Source organism: Palaemon carinicauda, chromosome 4 (assembly GCF_036898095.1).
Source record: "Palaemon carinicauda isolate YSFRI2023 chromosome 4, ASM3689809v2, whole genome shotgun sequence".
NCBI classification, from domain to species: Eukaryota; Metazoa; Arthropoda; class Malacostraca; order Decapoda; family Palaemonidae; genus Palaemon; species Palaemon carinicauda.
In genome coordinates, this window is record NC_090728.1 from 92,707,148 (window position 1) to 92,722,147 (window position 15,000).

Consider the following 15,000-nt stretch of genomic DNA (forward strand, 5'->3'; position numbering starts at 1 on the left):
AGATCTATGAGGACAGAGGAGAATGTATAAATAGTAAGCCTGACCATTCAGTGTATATGTAGGCAAAGAAAAAATGACCCGTAACTGGAGAAGGATCCAATGTAGTACTATCTGGCTAGTCAAAGGACCCATCAACTCTCTATGGGTAGTATCTCAATAGGTGGCTGGTGCTGTGGCCAACCTCCTACCCAGGTGGTGAATATAAAATTTGTAATGGATTAGTTATAAGAATATTTATCCATCCTAGAGCATGAAGTGACAAATTTTAAGAGTAACTATTGAACTGCTGTGTAACAGAAGCACTGAGTAAAAAGTGAACTCCTACGAAGATCGCTCAAGGGGTATATAATGTTAGACTGAAATAACTTTTAACCCTTATAACAACTATTAGATATTTGATAGATGGTGTCCGGACAATTCGGTCCCGGACAATTCGGCCCTGGATAATTCGGTCCCGGACAATTCGGTACCAGGACAATTCGGTACCAGGACAATTCGGTACCAATTAATTCTTATAATATGGAAAAACAGTATTTTTCCAATTTTTATCCTTTCTAAAATTCCTTTTTTTGCTTTTGTTAGTATAGATATAAAAAAGTCCAATTGATTTATCCTTAATTTTGCGATAAATTAAAAAAGGAAATACATTTTTCGTTTCTTTATTATATAAAAAATGAAACAGTAAAAACCATACACTTCTTATGTTAAAAGTATGTATATAAAAATAAAATAGTAAAAACTATACTTTTCAATATTAATCTTACCCGATGATCATGTAGCTGTCAACTCTGTTGCCCGACAGAAATCTACGGTCGGGATACGCCAGCGATCGCTATACAGGTGGGGGTGTACACAACAGCGTCATCTGTGAGCAGGTACTCAAGTACTTCTTGTCAACAAGAACTCAATTTTTCCTCTGTCGTGCCACCGGCAAGACCTACTTGGATACGCTGTTGATTCTGGAGTTATTGTTCACGATTTGGTGATGTATTTGCTCTAGAGTTTAGCCTTCGCTATTCAGGAAGCTTTATCATTAGCTTAGCAAGCTTTTGGAATTAATTTGATTTAATTATGGTGACGAAGAGAGTATGGACTCTCTTTCACTTTTAAATGGCCGACCCTTCCCTTAGACGGAAGTGTTGGTGTCGAAGAGAGTATAGACTCTCTTTCACTTTTTATGACCGACCCTTCCCTTAGACGGAAGTGTGTTTAGGTTTTTGGTAATTTTGCTTAACAAAGTTATAGATTTAGTTTATATCTCTCCGCCATTTATAGGCCTCTTCGATTAACTTTCCATTTATTATAAACTTATAAAACTTAAATTTTATGTTTGTTTATATGCGACCTTTCCTAATAGTAGGCGGTCCTTACTTGGAACCGAAGTTAATTAACATTGAGCTCGTCATATCGTTTTTCCTGTTAAGAATTTATGCTATTTTAATTATATGTTTTTGAAAGAATTTCTTTGATAAGTCTCGTACTGTTTTCAAAGTTGAACTAACGTTTTGTTTAGTCTCCGCAGTTGTTGACGTTCAGAACGTTCAACTTGCGCTCTATCGTTACGATAGAGAGAGAGTATTCACGGTTTCACGTTGCAGTAAGAGTAAACCGATTCTAGCGTTTCGTTCATTCTTTCTTAGCTTAAATGGTTTTAATTCTAATAAAGGAGCTTTTTATTTGGGAAACCTTTCAGTTTTTTTCCTTTAACAAATAATATGTTTTTAACGATATATATAATTGGGCTCATCTCTCAGGTTCTAAGTCAAGAGAGAGAGAGAGAGAGATAGAGACGGAGGGAGAGAGAGGAGGATAAACGTTTCGTTCAAGCGGGTAACGTTGTTCTCGTTTTTTGCTCTTCTCCCTAGTCGATAGAGGGGAAGAAGGTAAAACGTTTCTAGAGTTTTATTCTTGTTCCCAGGCTTTATGCGGTGAGAGATTTTAAACGTAGTTTATTTGATCTAGTGTTTAGTCTCTTTTCCAGCCACTGAATTCTTTATCTTTCATTATGTTTTTCTGTTACATTGTAATACTGTTTTCGCAATTACTACCTTTTAATGAAGGATAGGATTGCGTGTTTCAGGTACAAACCACTTAAAGTTTCGAGTTCAGTGAAATAAGTGCAAACAGAAAATCAAAAGTGATAAAGTGATATGCGCAAAGTGTTACAGTGTTGCGTTCGAGGGTTCGTCTGTTCGTGCCAGTGGTTCACCTAGTCTGGGACCTCTTACAAGCTCCCAAGCCCAGGGGAGAAGTAATGTCGAAGGACTTATGGGTTCCTCAGGCCTTGATCGACGAACAGACGTTTCCCTCTGTGGTTTCGGGTGTATCTACACACGTCGCCGACGTGATCACCCCACCCACACAAAGACGAGAGAGCCCATTTATTCCTCGTCTGCGGAAGAGGTTTCTCGCAGAAACCATGGACCAAATCTTGCAGCTTTTAAGTGCAAGTCGGTCCCTTCCGCGCAAGTCCAACGGCCTAGGTGTAGCCACTGGGTCAGTTCGGACTCGCTGCAGTACGACAACTGCACACCTCCTAAGAGAGGCTAGGTGGTACCGCAACAGGCAGTAACTCCGTCTGTTGCCGCACCAGCTGTTTTAGACCCTCAGTCACAACGGACAGTAGCTCCGTTTGTTGTTGTCTTTCATAGACCCTAGTGGTCCATGCTGCAGACTTTACAGTCTCAGCTTGCTCCTTCATACAGGAGTATCATGCTGGAAGGTTGACAATGCAGCCTGTTTACCTACAACCCGCCGAGGTTGTGCGCTCAGCAGACACTGCGGCTGCCTGCTCCCACACCACACCTGTGAGAGCTCCTCCACCGATGCGCAGTCCTCACTGCCAGACGCATGTTCTTGCTGCACCATCTGCTAACATGCGTGAGCTGCCGCATCAGGAGTTGCCGGGTTCCAGCACTATGCGGCATTCTCCTCAGCCCATGCAGCATGCTCTGCAGACCTTACAGCATGCTCCGCATACCATGCAGCATGAGCCGCATTCCATGCAGCATGAGCCTCATACCATGCAGCATGAGCCTCATCCCATGCAGCATGAGCCTCATTCCATGCAGCATGAGCCTCATCCCATGCAGCATGAGCCGCATGTAGCTTGAGCCGCATACCATGCAGCATGAGCCGCATGCCTTACCTCATGCTCTGCATACAGCATGCTCTGTATACCATACCGCATGCTCCTCAACCCACCGCAGCCCCTCCCACGCACCAGCACTCTGCTTTTGTTGTTGCCAGCTCCCACACTCCGACTGCGGAGAAGGTTGACGATGCACCCGTGGGCCTACACCTCCCACGGTTGTGCGCCCGGCATGGCTTCATGCTCTCACACTCTTGTTGTGAGAGCTCCTCCACCATGCACAGTCAACCCTGCCAGATGTTTGATGACTCCCACACACAGAGCACTCCGTTGCCGTGCGGGAGCTACCACAAGCTGCCGTGTTTTGACACGGTGTGTCAGCCTCCGCAACACACTGTGGTTACCGCCACTCGCCAGCAGCAAACTAGTCAGGCAGGAGTTGAGGCTTACCCTCACTGAGAGAACTTAGCTTTTCTCGGATATGGTTCCTGTAGATGAGAAAGTGCTGTTCTCCCTCCTTCTGATATTCCCTTGAGGACTCTGTCATTTGGAGAGGAGCCTTAAGCTGCTTAGCCTCCTATGGACTTTTATTTAAGCATAACATGCTTCCAGGGAGGGTAAATGGTTCCGCTTCAGTCGCTAACCCCGTCTGTTGCCACACCTGCTCCCATAGACCTTGAGCTTTGTTGCAAGACATGCAGTCCAAGCTTAGTCCTTAATAGAGGATTTCTTTTTACGGAGTCAGTGTGTCACTGGGAAGACGTTCAACAACCAGCAGAGGTGACTTGTTGTGACGCGGTGCGGCAACCTCAGCAACCCGATAAAGAGTTGTCTGTACTACCCAGACAGTCTAGACAGTTTCGGGTTGTCGCTGTACTTCCTCGCTTCCCCATGGTTGACAGTTCACAGACTGTGCAGCAGTACCATGATCTTGTGTCCGGCTCCATCAGACGACTGGCTTTTAAGAGCTCCCACAAGTCGTCGCTGTCTGGAGAATCTCAGATGGACTATGGATCTGACCAAGGAACTGGGCCTCCTGGTCAATTTAGAGAAGTCCCAGCTCGTCCCATCGCAGACCTTTGTCTACCTGGGTATGGAGATTCAGAGTCGAGTTTTTTCGGGCTTTTCCGTCGGCCCCAAGGATCAACCAAGCCCTAGAATGCATCCAGAGCATGCTGAGAAGGAATCGATGCTCAGTCAGGCAGTGGATGAGTCTAACAGGGACACTTTCATCGCTGGCCCTGTTCATCGAGTTAGGGAGACTCCACCTCCGCCCCCTTCAGTATCATCTAGCTGCTCACTGGATAAAGGACATGACGCTAGAGACGGTCTCAGTTCCTGTTTCCGAAGAGATGAGGTCTACTCTAACGTGGTGGAAGAACAGCTTTCTTCTCAAGGAAGGTCTACCTTTGGCTGTTCAGAACCCCGACCGCCGTCTCTTCTCGGACGCATCAGACACGGGCTGGGGTGCGACATTGGACGGACAGGAATGCTCGGGAACATGGAATCAGGAGCAAAGGACACTTCACATCAATTGCAAGGAGTTGTTGGCGGTTCATCTGGCCTTGATAAACATCAAGTCCCTCCAGCTAAACAAGGTGGTGGAGGTGGACTCCGACAGTCCCTCCAGCTAAACAAGGTGGTGGAGGTGGACTCCGACAACACCACAGCCTTGGCTTACATCTCCAAGCAGGGAGGGACTCATTCGAGGAAGTTGTTCTAGATCGCAAGGGACCTCCTCATCTGGTCAAAAGATCGAAAGCTCACGCTAGGAACGAGGTTCATTCAGGGCGATATGAATGTCATGGCAGATCGCCTCAGCCGGAAGGGTCAGGTCATCCCCACAGAGTGGACCCTTCACAAGAATGTTTGCAGCAGACTTTGGGCCCTGTGGGGTCAGCCAACCATAGATCTGTTCGCTACCTCGATGACCTAGAGGCTCCCGTTGTATTGTTCTCCGATTCCAGACCCAGCAGCAGTTCACGTGGATGCTTTTCTGCTGGATTGGTCCCATCTCGACCTGTATGCATTCCCGCCGTTCAAGATTGTCAACAGGGTACTTCAGAAGTTCGCCTCTCACAAAGGGACACGGCTGACGTTGGTTGCTCCCCTCTAGCCCGCGAGAGAATGGTTCACAGTGGTACTGCAATGGCTGGTCGACATTCCCAGGATTCTTCCTCTAAGAGTGGACCTTCTACGTCAACCTCACGTAAAGAAGGTACACCCAAACCTCCACGCTCTTCGTCTGACTGCCTTCAGACTATCGAAAGACTCTCAAGAGCTAGAGGCTTTTCGAAGGAGGCAGCTAGAGCGATTGCCAGAGCAAGGAGGACATCCACTCTCAGAGTCTATCAGTCTAAATGGGAAGTCTTCCGAAGCTGGTACAAGGCCAATGCAGTTTCCTCAACCAGTACCACTGTAACCCAGATTGCTGACTTCCTGTTACATCTAAGGAACGTAAGATCCCTTTCAGCTCCTACGATCAAGGGTTACAGAAGTATGTTGGCAGCGGTTTTCCGCCACAGAGGCTTGGATCTTTCCACCAACAAAGATCTACAGGACCTCCTTAGGTCTTTTGAGACCTCAAAGGAACGTCGGTTGTCCACTCCAGGCTGGAATCTAGACGTGGTCCTAAGGTTCCTTATGTCATCAAGATTTGAACCTCTCCAATCAGCCTCTTTTAAGGACCTCACATTAAAAACTCTTTTCCTCGTGTGCTTGGCAACAGCTAAAAGAGTAAGTGAGATCCACGCCTTCAGCAGGAACATAGTTTTCACATCTGAAACGGCTACATGTTCCTTGCAGCTCGGTTTTTTGCTAAAACGAGCTTCCTTCACGTCCTTGGCCTAAGTCGTTCGAGATCCCAAGCCTGTCCAACTTGGTGGGGAACGAACTAGAGAGAGTACTTTGCCCAGTTAGAGCTCTTAGGTACTATCTAAAAAGGTCATAACCTTTACGAGGACAATCAGAAGCCTTATGGTGTGCTATCAAGAAGCCTTCTCTTCCAATGTCTAAGAACTCAGTTTCTTACTAAATCAGGCTTCTGATTAGGGAAGCACATTCTCATCTGAAGGAAGAAGACCTTGCTTTGCTGAAGGTAAGGACACATGAAGTGAGAGCTGTGGCTACTTCAGTGGCCTTCAAACAGAACCGTTCTCTGCAGAGTGTTATGGATGCAACCTATTGGAGAAGCAAGTCAGTGTTCGCATCATTCTATCTCAAAGATGTCCAGTCTCTTTACGAGAACTGCTACACCCTGGGACCATTCGTAGCAACGAATGCAGTAGTAGGTGGGGGCTCAGCCACTACATTCCCATAATCCCATAACCTTTTTAACCTTTCTCTTGAATACTTTTTATGGGTTGTAAGGTCGGCTAAGAAGCCTTCCGCATCCTTGTTGATTTGGCGGGTGGTCAATTCTTTCTTGAGAAGCGCCGAGGTTAAAGGTTGTGATGAGGTCCTTTAGTATGGGTTGCAGCCCTTTATACTTCAGCACCTAAGAGTCGTTCAGCATCCTAAGAGGAACGCTACGCTCAGTAAGGAAGACGTACTTAATAAAGGCAGAGTAATGGTTCAAGTCGTCTTCCTTACCAGGTACTTATTTATTTTATGTTATTTTTGAATAACTAATAAAATGAAATACGGGATACTTAGCTTCTTTGTTAACATGTATGCTGGTCTCCACCCACCACCCTGGGTGTGAATCAGCTACATGATCATCGGGTAAGATTAATATTGAAAAATGTTATTTTCATTAGTAAAATAAATTTTTGAATATACTTACCCGATGATCATGAATTTAAGGACCCACCCTTCCTCCCCATAGAGAACCAGTGGACCGAGGAGAAAATTGAGTTCTTGTTGACAAGAAGTACTTGAGTACCTGCTCACAGATGGCGCTGTTGTGTACACCCCCACCTGTATAGCGATCGCTGGCGTATCCCGACCGTAGATTTCTGTCGGGCAACAGAGTTGACAGCTACATGATCATCGGGTAAGTATATTCAAAAATTTATTTTACTAATGAAAATACTGTAACATATTTTTTGTCGTTAAAAGTATATAAAAAATTTAAACTTTAATATTATGAGCGATTGCTTTAAGGAACTGCATTCTTTCTGCTTGATTATATTTCACAATCGTCTCATATTTCGACTAATATGAGCTAGTTTCGTTATATCAGTAAGTGCGCACTCATTTAAATTTCCTAGTTCTTCTGTTAGAATTGAACGAGAAGATGTTTGACTTGTGATTGTCCCTCCTTGATATTTGCAGTAGCAACCTTTGCACTCACTTCAGCTGCAGTTGTGCTATGAATTTGTTTTCCAATATATTTGAGCGCATGAAAGTTAACATCTGAGTGAAGCCATGCTTTGCAAGTCCGCTTTTCACAACGCCAATATATCTTCGTACCATCAGCATTTTCTTTATGTTATTAGTACACGTAGTTTTCCTTTTCAACTAATTTCCTTTTTCCTTTTTCCGACTGTATGCAGTTGCAAGACTTCATTGTGTGAATGATGGGGTGAAACTAGACTAAAAGGTCTGGAATAAAGAAACTAATAAAGTCGTTTTCTTTATATATACAGTAGGGTCCCGAATTATGCGAGAATTTGGTCGATTAATGACCTCGTGTAAATGGAAAATCGCGAATTTCGAAACACAACTAACAGAAATAATTCCATTGTGGCCATGGCAACCAGCAATTTGCCTATTCAAATGTGTTTACTACCCATTTCCAATACTTTCTTTGTTTTATACTGTATTTCTTTATAATATCAAATTGTTTTTGTAAATAAATAAAACATTTAATATACTTTAAAGTTCTAATAACTTGAAAAATGGTTAAAATTATAACCAGGATAGGTGTAAACACCATATATTTCCCGTTATAACACAACCCAAAATACAGACAAATTTTAATGTTTGTCATATCTATTGTATAATACAACTGGTGAATAGCAAAACCATCACTCTATAGACTAGCTTGTTGTATGATTGAAAATCCAGAATTATCAAAATAAAGGCGATTTTATATCATGCGTTTCCTAAACACGCTAAAAAGCACAATAGAAAACGACAACCAATGTTTTGTTTACGTTTATCTCTGATCACAACGAAGAAACAGACGCATTTATACATCTGTGTTTTTGAATTGACAGCAATTTTACCAAGTATAGATTATATGTTGAATTTGTTATTACCAATGTTCTAATTATTTTTTATTAGAACTTTCAAATAAATGAAATGAATGCCATTTATGAAATGTTTTTCTTTATGATGCCGCCTGAAACGGAAACCTTCCATTTGTTTACGCTCCATCTTCGATCATAATAAACAAACGAATGTATTAAACACACATGATCTAAGTCATAACTAATGATATTACAAACATTTAGTAAACATTATGTTATTACAAATATTTTACTTACCGTATCCATATAAATTCCTAAATTCGTAGCAAAGCTGGAAATTTTTTTTTCCTTATGCGTTTAATCCACAATAGCAAACTGCCGCTAATGACAGAGTGATAACTTACGATAATTCTAAACTGTTACGAAAGATAATTGTCCTTTCCATATCCAAAATACTTTTCCTTACTTCAGTTATAAGTCAACTTGTACCCACCTCAATTATGGATCCATATGCAAAAAAGGTAAAAGAAGAAAGTACTAGGCCTATTTTTAAAGTCACCGAACAATTAGGTTACCGCTATAACGTTCGATGAGAGAGAGAGAGAGAGAGAGAGAGAGAGAGAGAGAGAGAGAGAGGGATGGTTTTTAAAGTACTAAACAATAAATATGATAGGTTATAACACATTGGTGTTTTATGTAATATTAACTGTATAGATGGTTTGAATAAGTTAAGAAATGGTGTAAACAATTCTTTGTTATTGTATTCGCGCGGAAAGCTAGACATCAGCTGATGTGATCACTGCCAAAAGTAAAACAAAAATAAGTTAGCAATACTCGATTTCTAAAACACACCCGAAATTTTACAACATAAGTACATGTTTTATTATAGCGCAATTGACATTTAAAGAGTAAAAATTTTCTGGAATAGAATGGTGTTTCCTAAAAAATAGTGGTTTGCGGACGAAATCGGTTACCGTATTTTAAGCTATGATTGAAATGGATGTATACACGGTGTAATTTTTCGTTTTGTATTTAATTGACACTTCAAGAAAACCGATTTTTAGTTTCTTCATCTATTTGTAAGTATTGTATAACGAGAGAGAGAGAGAGAGAGAGAGAGAGAGAGAGAGAGAGAGAGAGAGAGAGAGAGAGAGAGAGAGAGAGAGAGAGAGAGATATTATGACGCAGAAGGTTACAGACCTAGAACAGGGGAGGATGAAGGGGGGAGGAGTGATGAGATAGGCTGGGTGGACTCGCAGGGGAGACGGTAGGGGACGGGGGAAGGGGGGATTTGGTTGCCAGTGGCTAAAAATAGATTCTGAAAGACGGTAAAGGGAAAAACGAATCCCATCGAATAAACAGAATAAGGAAAGGGAATAAGATCCAGAGGAATAATAGATATAATGGAATGAAAATGACTAGATGGTGTTAGTTGTGATAAGAATAATTTAGATATTTGAAATAAGAGTGGTCTGAGGAGGTATAGAAGGAATTCGTGATAAATATAGAGGAATATCAAAGGATACAGTTAGTTTGCATTAAAGGGTTTGTATCGTTTATCGGCAGTGAATAGCCTAAACTTCGGTAACGAGTCGTCAATATTTTGTCATATTTTAAACAGTATACATTTGATTTGCAAACATTGGTTTATAGAGTAGACGGTAAAATAAAATCTAGAGAGAGAGAGAGAGAGAGAGAGAGTGAGAGAGAGAGAGAGATTTCTGCCATCAAATCTCTTTCTCTCTCTCTCTCTCTCTCTCTCTCTCTCTCTCTCTCCTCTCTCTCTCTCTCTCTCTAGATTTTATTTTACCGTCTACTCTACAAAACCAATGTTTGCAAATCAAATGTATACTGTTTAAAATATGACAAATATTGACGACTCGTTACCGAAGTTTAGGCTATTCACTGCCGATAAACGAACCCAGTCTACTCGTGAAAACCTTGAACGCCCAGAGGGAAAAATAAGGCTTTTAAATATACTGTACTAAACAAAAATAATGCTTAAATATACCATCATTAACACTACCATTACAATTATCGTAAGGTTGGAGAAAGATAAAGATTGCCGAGAACGTAACCACATTTCTGTTTACTTTTTGTCAGCTGGACTCGCACAGTTAACAGTTGATTTCATTGTTGATAGTGGAATTTTATCCTTAAATAGGCTATTCATTATGAAATTATGTTAATGAAATGTAATGTTAATATTGTTTTGTAACATTTATTATAAATCACCGTATTTAGGGCTACCAATATACTTAAAAAGACTATAGATTTGATACATTTTGTAGTGCTTGACTCGCGAACTTTGAACAGCCTCGTGGATACAGAAAATTTATTTTTGAAAAATAGCGATCGTGGAGAAAGGGGAATCGTGTAATTCGAACACGCTTAATTCGGGACCCTACTGTATATATATCTAATATTTTTTAACTAAGGGAATTACCAAAGTAATCGTTTAGTAATAAAATAGTATAGGTGGATTGTTTATGTTATTTGTGAACAACTAGTGAATAACCAAACTAAGTGAGTTAGTATTGAGGTGATATTAAATATAAAAAGTTCATAATATGTAATATAAAAATATATTTTCCTGATTTTAGAAAATGACAAGCCTGGTACCGAATTGTCCTGGTACCGAATTGTCCTAGTACCGAATTGTCCGGGACCGAACTGTCCAGGACCGAATTGTCCAGGAGCCCGAATTGTCCGGGACCGAATTGTCCAGGACCGAATTGTCCTAGCACCTTGATAGATTAAGTTGAAAATGGTAAAGATCATAAAAAAAATTCTTTGATGGATGTTTAGAAGAAAAAGGCTGCATTTGTGTTTCCTTTCTGCAATGGGCTGCTTTCCCTGTTGGAATCCTAAGTTTGTAGCATTCTGCTTTTCCAACTAGGTTTGTAGCTTGGGCTAGCAGGAATGATAATTTTTAGTAGTTAATTAATGTTCAGTACAGTAACCCATACAATTTTTCATTTATTAAAAGTTGAATTTAGAAGAGCCTCAATAGCTTTTTTTGTCCCAAAGAATATGTTAATACATTCCATATGTTTTCTTATTTAGGTGTTATACATTTCAGAGATACCCATGAAAACTCCACCAAGATCACCAGTTCCAATACCAATAGAGCCTATGCCTGAGGTGAATAGGATAGGTGTGAATGGACTGGGAAGTAAACATCAGAAAGAATCTAGCTCAGAGAAGAGAAATGAACAGATGTCAGCCCAGGTTAAACCAATTGCTCATGTTTCAGCTGAAGCAAGCTCTGGTATTGAAGTGGCACAGAAGTTACCTGTTGAGGAAAGTCCAAAACTTAATAGGAGCCAGAAAGCAACTCTGATACCACCATTAAATCACATAACATCATATATGCCAGGAAATGATGATGCTGTGATGAATGTTGATCAAATTTTAAAACATCCGGTTTTGCGGGTAAGTTTTTGCAAAATTTTGAGAAATTTTATAAGGATTAAAAGAATTTGTTTTAAAGTTACTTTTTATGGTTCTTATGCATGTTTTTTTTAATATATGTTGATCAGCATATCTAATGTTATAACAGATCTGATTAGAGTTTTACTTGCTCTTTAAACTCAGAAAATATCAGACAGCCCTCCTTATTTGTGTGGGTTAGGTAAAAGAGACACCTATGAAGAGCAAAAATCTTCAAATATTTGATGCCCTACCAAAACAGACCACTGCCTAAGTGCAGTTGACTAACACACTAGGTAACTCTCCGTACAGCACTACATTGTTTTAATGTGGTTTTGTTATAGTATGGTATTTCATACTATACTGCTTTTCGGAGGTAATTGCACGTTATTAGAACAGCTTCAATGCAAAGTAAAATCACTCTTAACACTAAAGTCATCACCACACCACCGTATGAATTATTAACAACAAAACAATGGTTTGTACCTAACAACACTCCTTGATAATGTAGAGTAAGAAGGTCACTAATTGTTCATGGTTGAAATGCACCCGAAATTGAAAACAAAACTACAAAAATGCTTTTCATGAATCACTATTACTTTTTTAAAAATCAAGATTTTTAGAATGTGATAATGTCTGCTTAAACTAGTCGGTCAGCTGAGAAAATCAAATGCTGTGTTTGAAGCCTTAGCCCACGGTATTTCGTATTTTTTGCTAGGTAATACAGTAGGTTGACCAGGGCACCAGTCACCCATTGAGGTACTACTGCTAGAATTATTGTGTCTCGACTGGCTAGACAATACTACATTGGATCCTTCTCTCTGATTGGTTAATTTTCCCTTTGCCTACACATACACCAATTAGTCTGGCCTATTCTCTACACTTTCTTCTCTGTCCCCCATACACCTGACAACACTAAGATTACCCAACAATTCTTCTTCACCCAAGGGGTTAACTACTGCACTGAAATGGTTCAGTGGCCACTTTCCTCTTGGTAAGGATAGATGAGACTCTTTAGCTATGGTAAGCAGCTCTTCTAGGAGAAGGACACTCCAAAATCAAACCATTGTTCTCTAGTCTTAGGTAGTGCCATAGCCTCTGTACCATGGTCTTCCACTGTCTTGGGTAGGAGTTCTCTTGCTTGAGGGTACACTCGGGCACTCTATTCTATCTTATTTCTCTTTCTCTTGTTTTGTTCAAGTTTTTATAGTTTATACAGGAAATGTTTATTTTTATATTGTTACTGTTCGTAAAATATTTCAGCTTCCTTGTTTCCTTTCCTCAATGGGCTATTTTTCCTGTTGGAGCCCCTTGGGCTTATAGCGTCCTTCTTTTCCAACTAGGATGGCAGCTTAGCAAGTAATAATAACAATATAGCACATTACTGTAAATACACTATTAGCAGTTCTTTTTCAATGAATGTATGAATGTTTGTCCTATCACAAGTGAAAAAAAAATGTGATAAAAATGACTAAAACACACTTACACACATATGAGAGAGTGAGAGAGAGAGAGAGAGAGAGAGAGAGAGAGAGAGAGAGAGAGAGAGAGAGAGTGAGTGTGAGTGTGAGTGTGTGTGTCTGTACTGTAACTTGTGTCCAGTATGTAGTACAGTATACATGTGTTCAAATGTACTGTACACTGTACATATGATTATAAACTGTTGTAGAAACCAAATTAAAACAATATTAGTCTCTATTTACTGTGTTAATCATCAGCTCGGGCACCCGCTCGTGGCAAGGGGCAGTGACTTTCTAGGTTAGGAGTTAGCCCACCCTAGTGCAGCATTTATACGCGAAAATTCCCTTTTCGCGCCTATGTCTGTAACCTAACTATCGTCAAGAGGGAAGCCTGACTGTACCGTGAGAGAAGTGATAAGATTAACAGAACAGTTTGAATAATCAGAAGTAAATTATTGCTGGAAAAGATAGTTGGATTAAATGAAGCAAAGCAGGTGAAAGTTGTGAAGGATTTATTGACAGTATTGCTTAATTTTTGATTATATCTACCCCAATTGCCTTTAGTAATCAAAGCAACAAGGTTAAGATGAAAAGTCAAGTTTTTGTGCCTTTTTTGTTGACAAGTCTTTCATTGCTAGAATTAAAGCTTTGAATATACTGTATGTTTACAACTAAATCCCATTTAAAGGATTCACTATCAATATTAAAAAGTATTTTGAAATCATAGATACAGGACTATCTCTCATTGATTATTATTTTCAAATTACAAATTTTTGGCAACTAAGAAACTTCCTTGTTTGAGGCTACATGCTCCAAGATGTGCGTATCTTACTAAGGTTTTAGTATCTTATCTAAATACACTGTACGTCTTTTGATTTCATTGTGTATATGTATACTGTAGGAAATTATTCTTGAAAGGGTGGAGAGGAGTCCATCATACCCATGAAATACTTAAAATATTATATTTGCATTTTACTTTATGCAGTTTATTATTGCAAAAAAAAATTGCAGTGTAGTACATTCTTTTAAATGTTTTTCTTATTGGGTCTATTAATATTATGCTAATTGCTCCATGCTTAGGGTAGACAGTGTAATTGTATATTTGAAATAGTATTTTAAGTAATATTTTTAGTATAATACAGTTTATTTTATATTTTTCCAGGTTAGTGAATTGGAAGATAGTGACTTTGTCCTCATTGAAGGTTTGAGGTCATCTTTGTTTTCTTTGATGGCAGAAATGTTTACAAGCATTTCTACTGAAGCTCTGAAACAGATACCAAATTATGATTTTATCAAACATTTGAAAATTGCAAATGCATATTCAAAGATAAAAAAGATTATGGATAAAGGAAGAGAAGAAATCATGTTGAAGTCTGGATGTGGTTCAACTAGTGTTTTAAAAGAAAGTCATGGTCAGCTTCCAAGTGTGAAAAGAGAAAAAACCCTTAACATGAGTCCAAATGATAAACATTACAACAGAACACATAGTGCACGTGATGACTCTGATGATGAAACTCAGTTAGTTATGAGTAAACCAAATATTTATCAATCAAAAGATGAATGCAGTTTCACTAGTGCGCCGATTAAAAGTGTTGCTTCAAAAAAGAATTCATTTTCATTTAAGCAGATGAATGATGAAAGTGATATCTCTCCCGTTATAATGAAATCCCAAAGTACTAACTCACATAAGAAAGATATATTAAGTACAAATGCGAGAAATGTAGTAAGTAACAGTAAAGACACTTCCTCTTATCCATGTGGGGATAGCTTTTTTGATGTGACGTTCTCTCAGACTCAGTCATCGGCTGTCCGTCCTTTGCAATCACCATTGCCACCCCCAAGACCTATGAAATTTTCTCAGGGAATTAAGAGTGCTTCTTCA

The 15,000-nt window shown here is 39.9% G+C and overlaps 1 protein-coding gene across 1 annotated transcript in view; it reads left to right on the plus strand.

Annotated features, from left to right (window-relative positions):
* The window catches only part of LOC137640061 (recQ-like DNA helicase Blm), a 394,741-nt gene that overhangs the window by 109,340 nt on the left and 270,401 nt on the right, over nt 1-15,000 (plus strand). Inside the window, exons 7-8 of the mRNA XM_068372487.1 lie at nt 11,309-11,661; nt 14,281-15,000. The exon at nt 14,281-15,000 is cut by the window's right edge and continues 82 nt beyond it. Of these exons, the coding sequence (XP_068228588.1) occupies nt 11,309-11,661; nt 14,281-15,000 (1,073 nt within the window). The remainder of the gene's footprint in view (nt 1-11,308; nt 11,662-14,280) is intronic.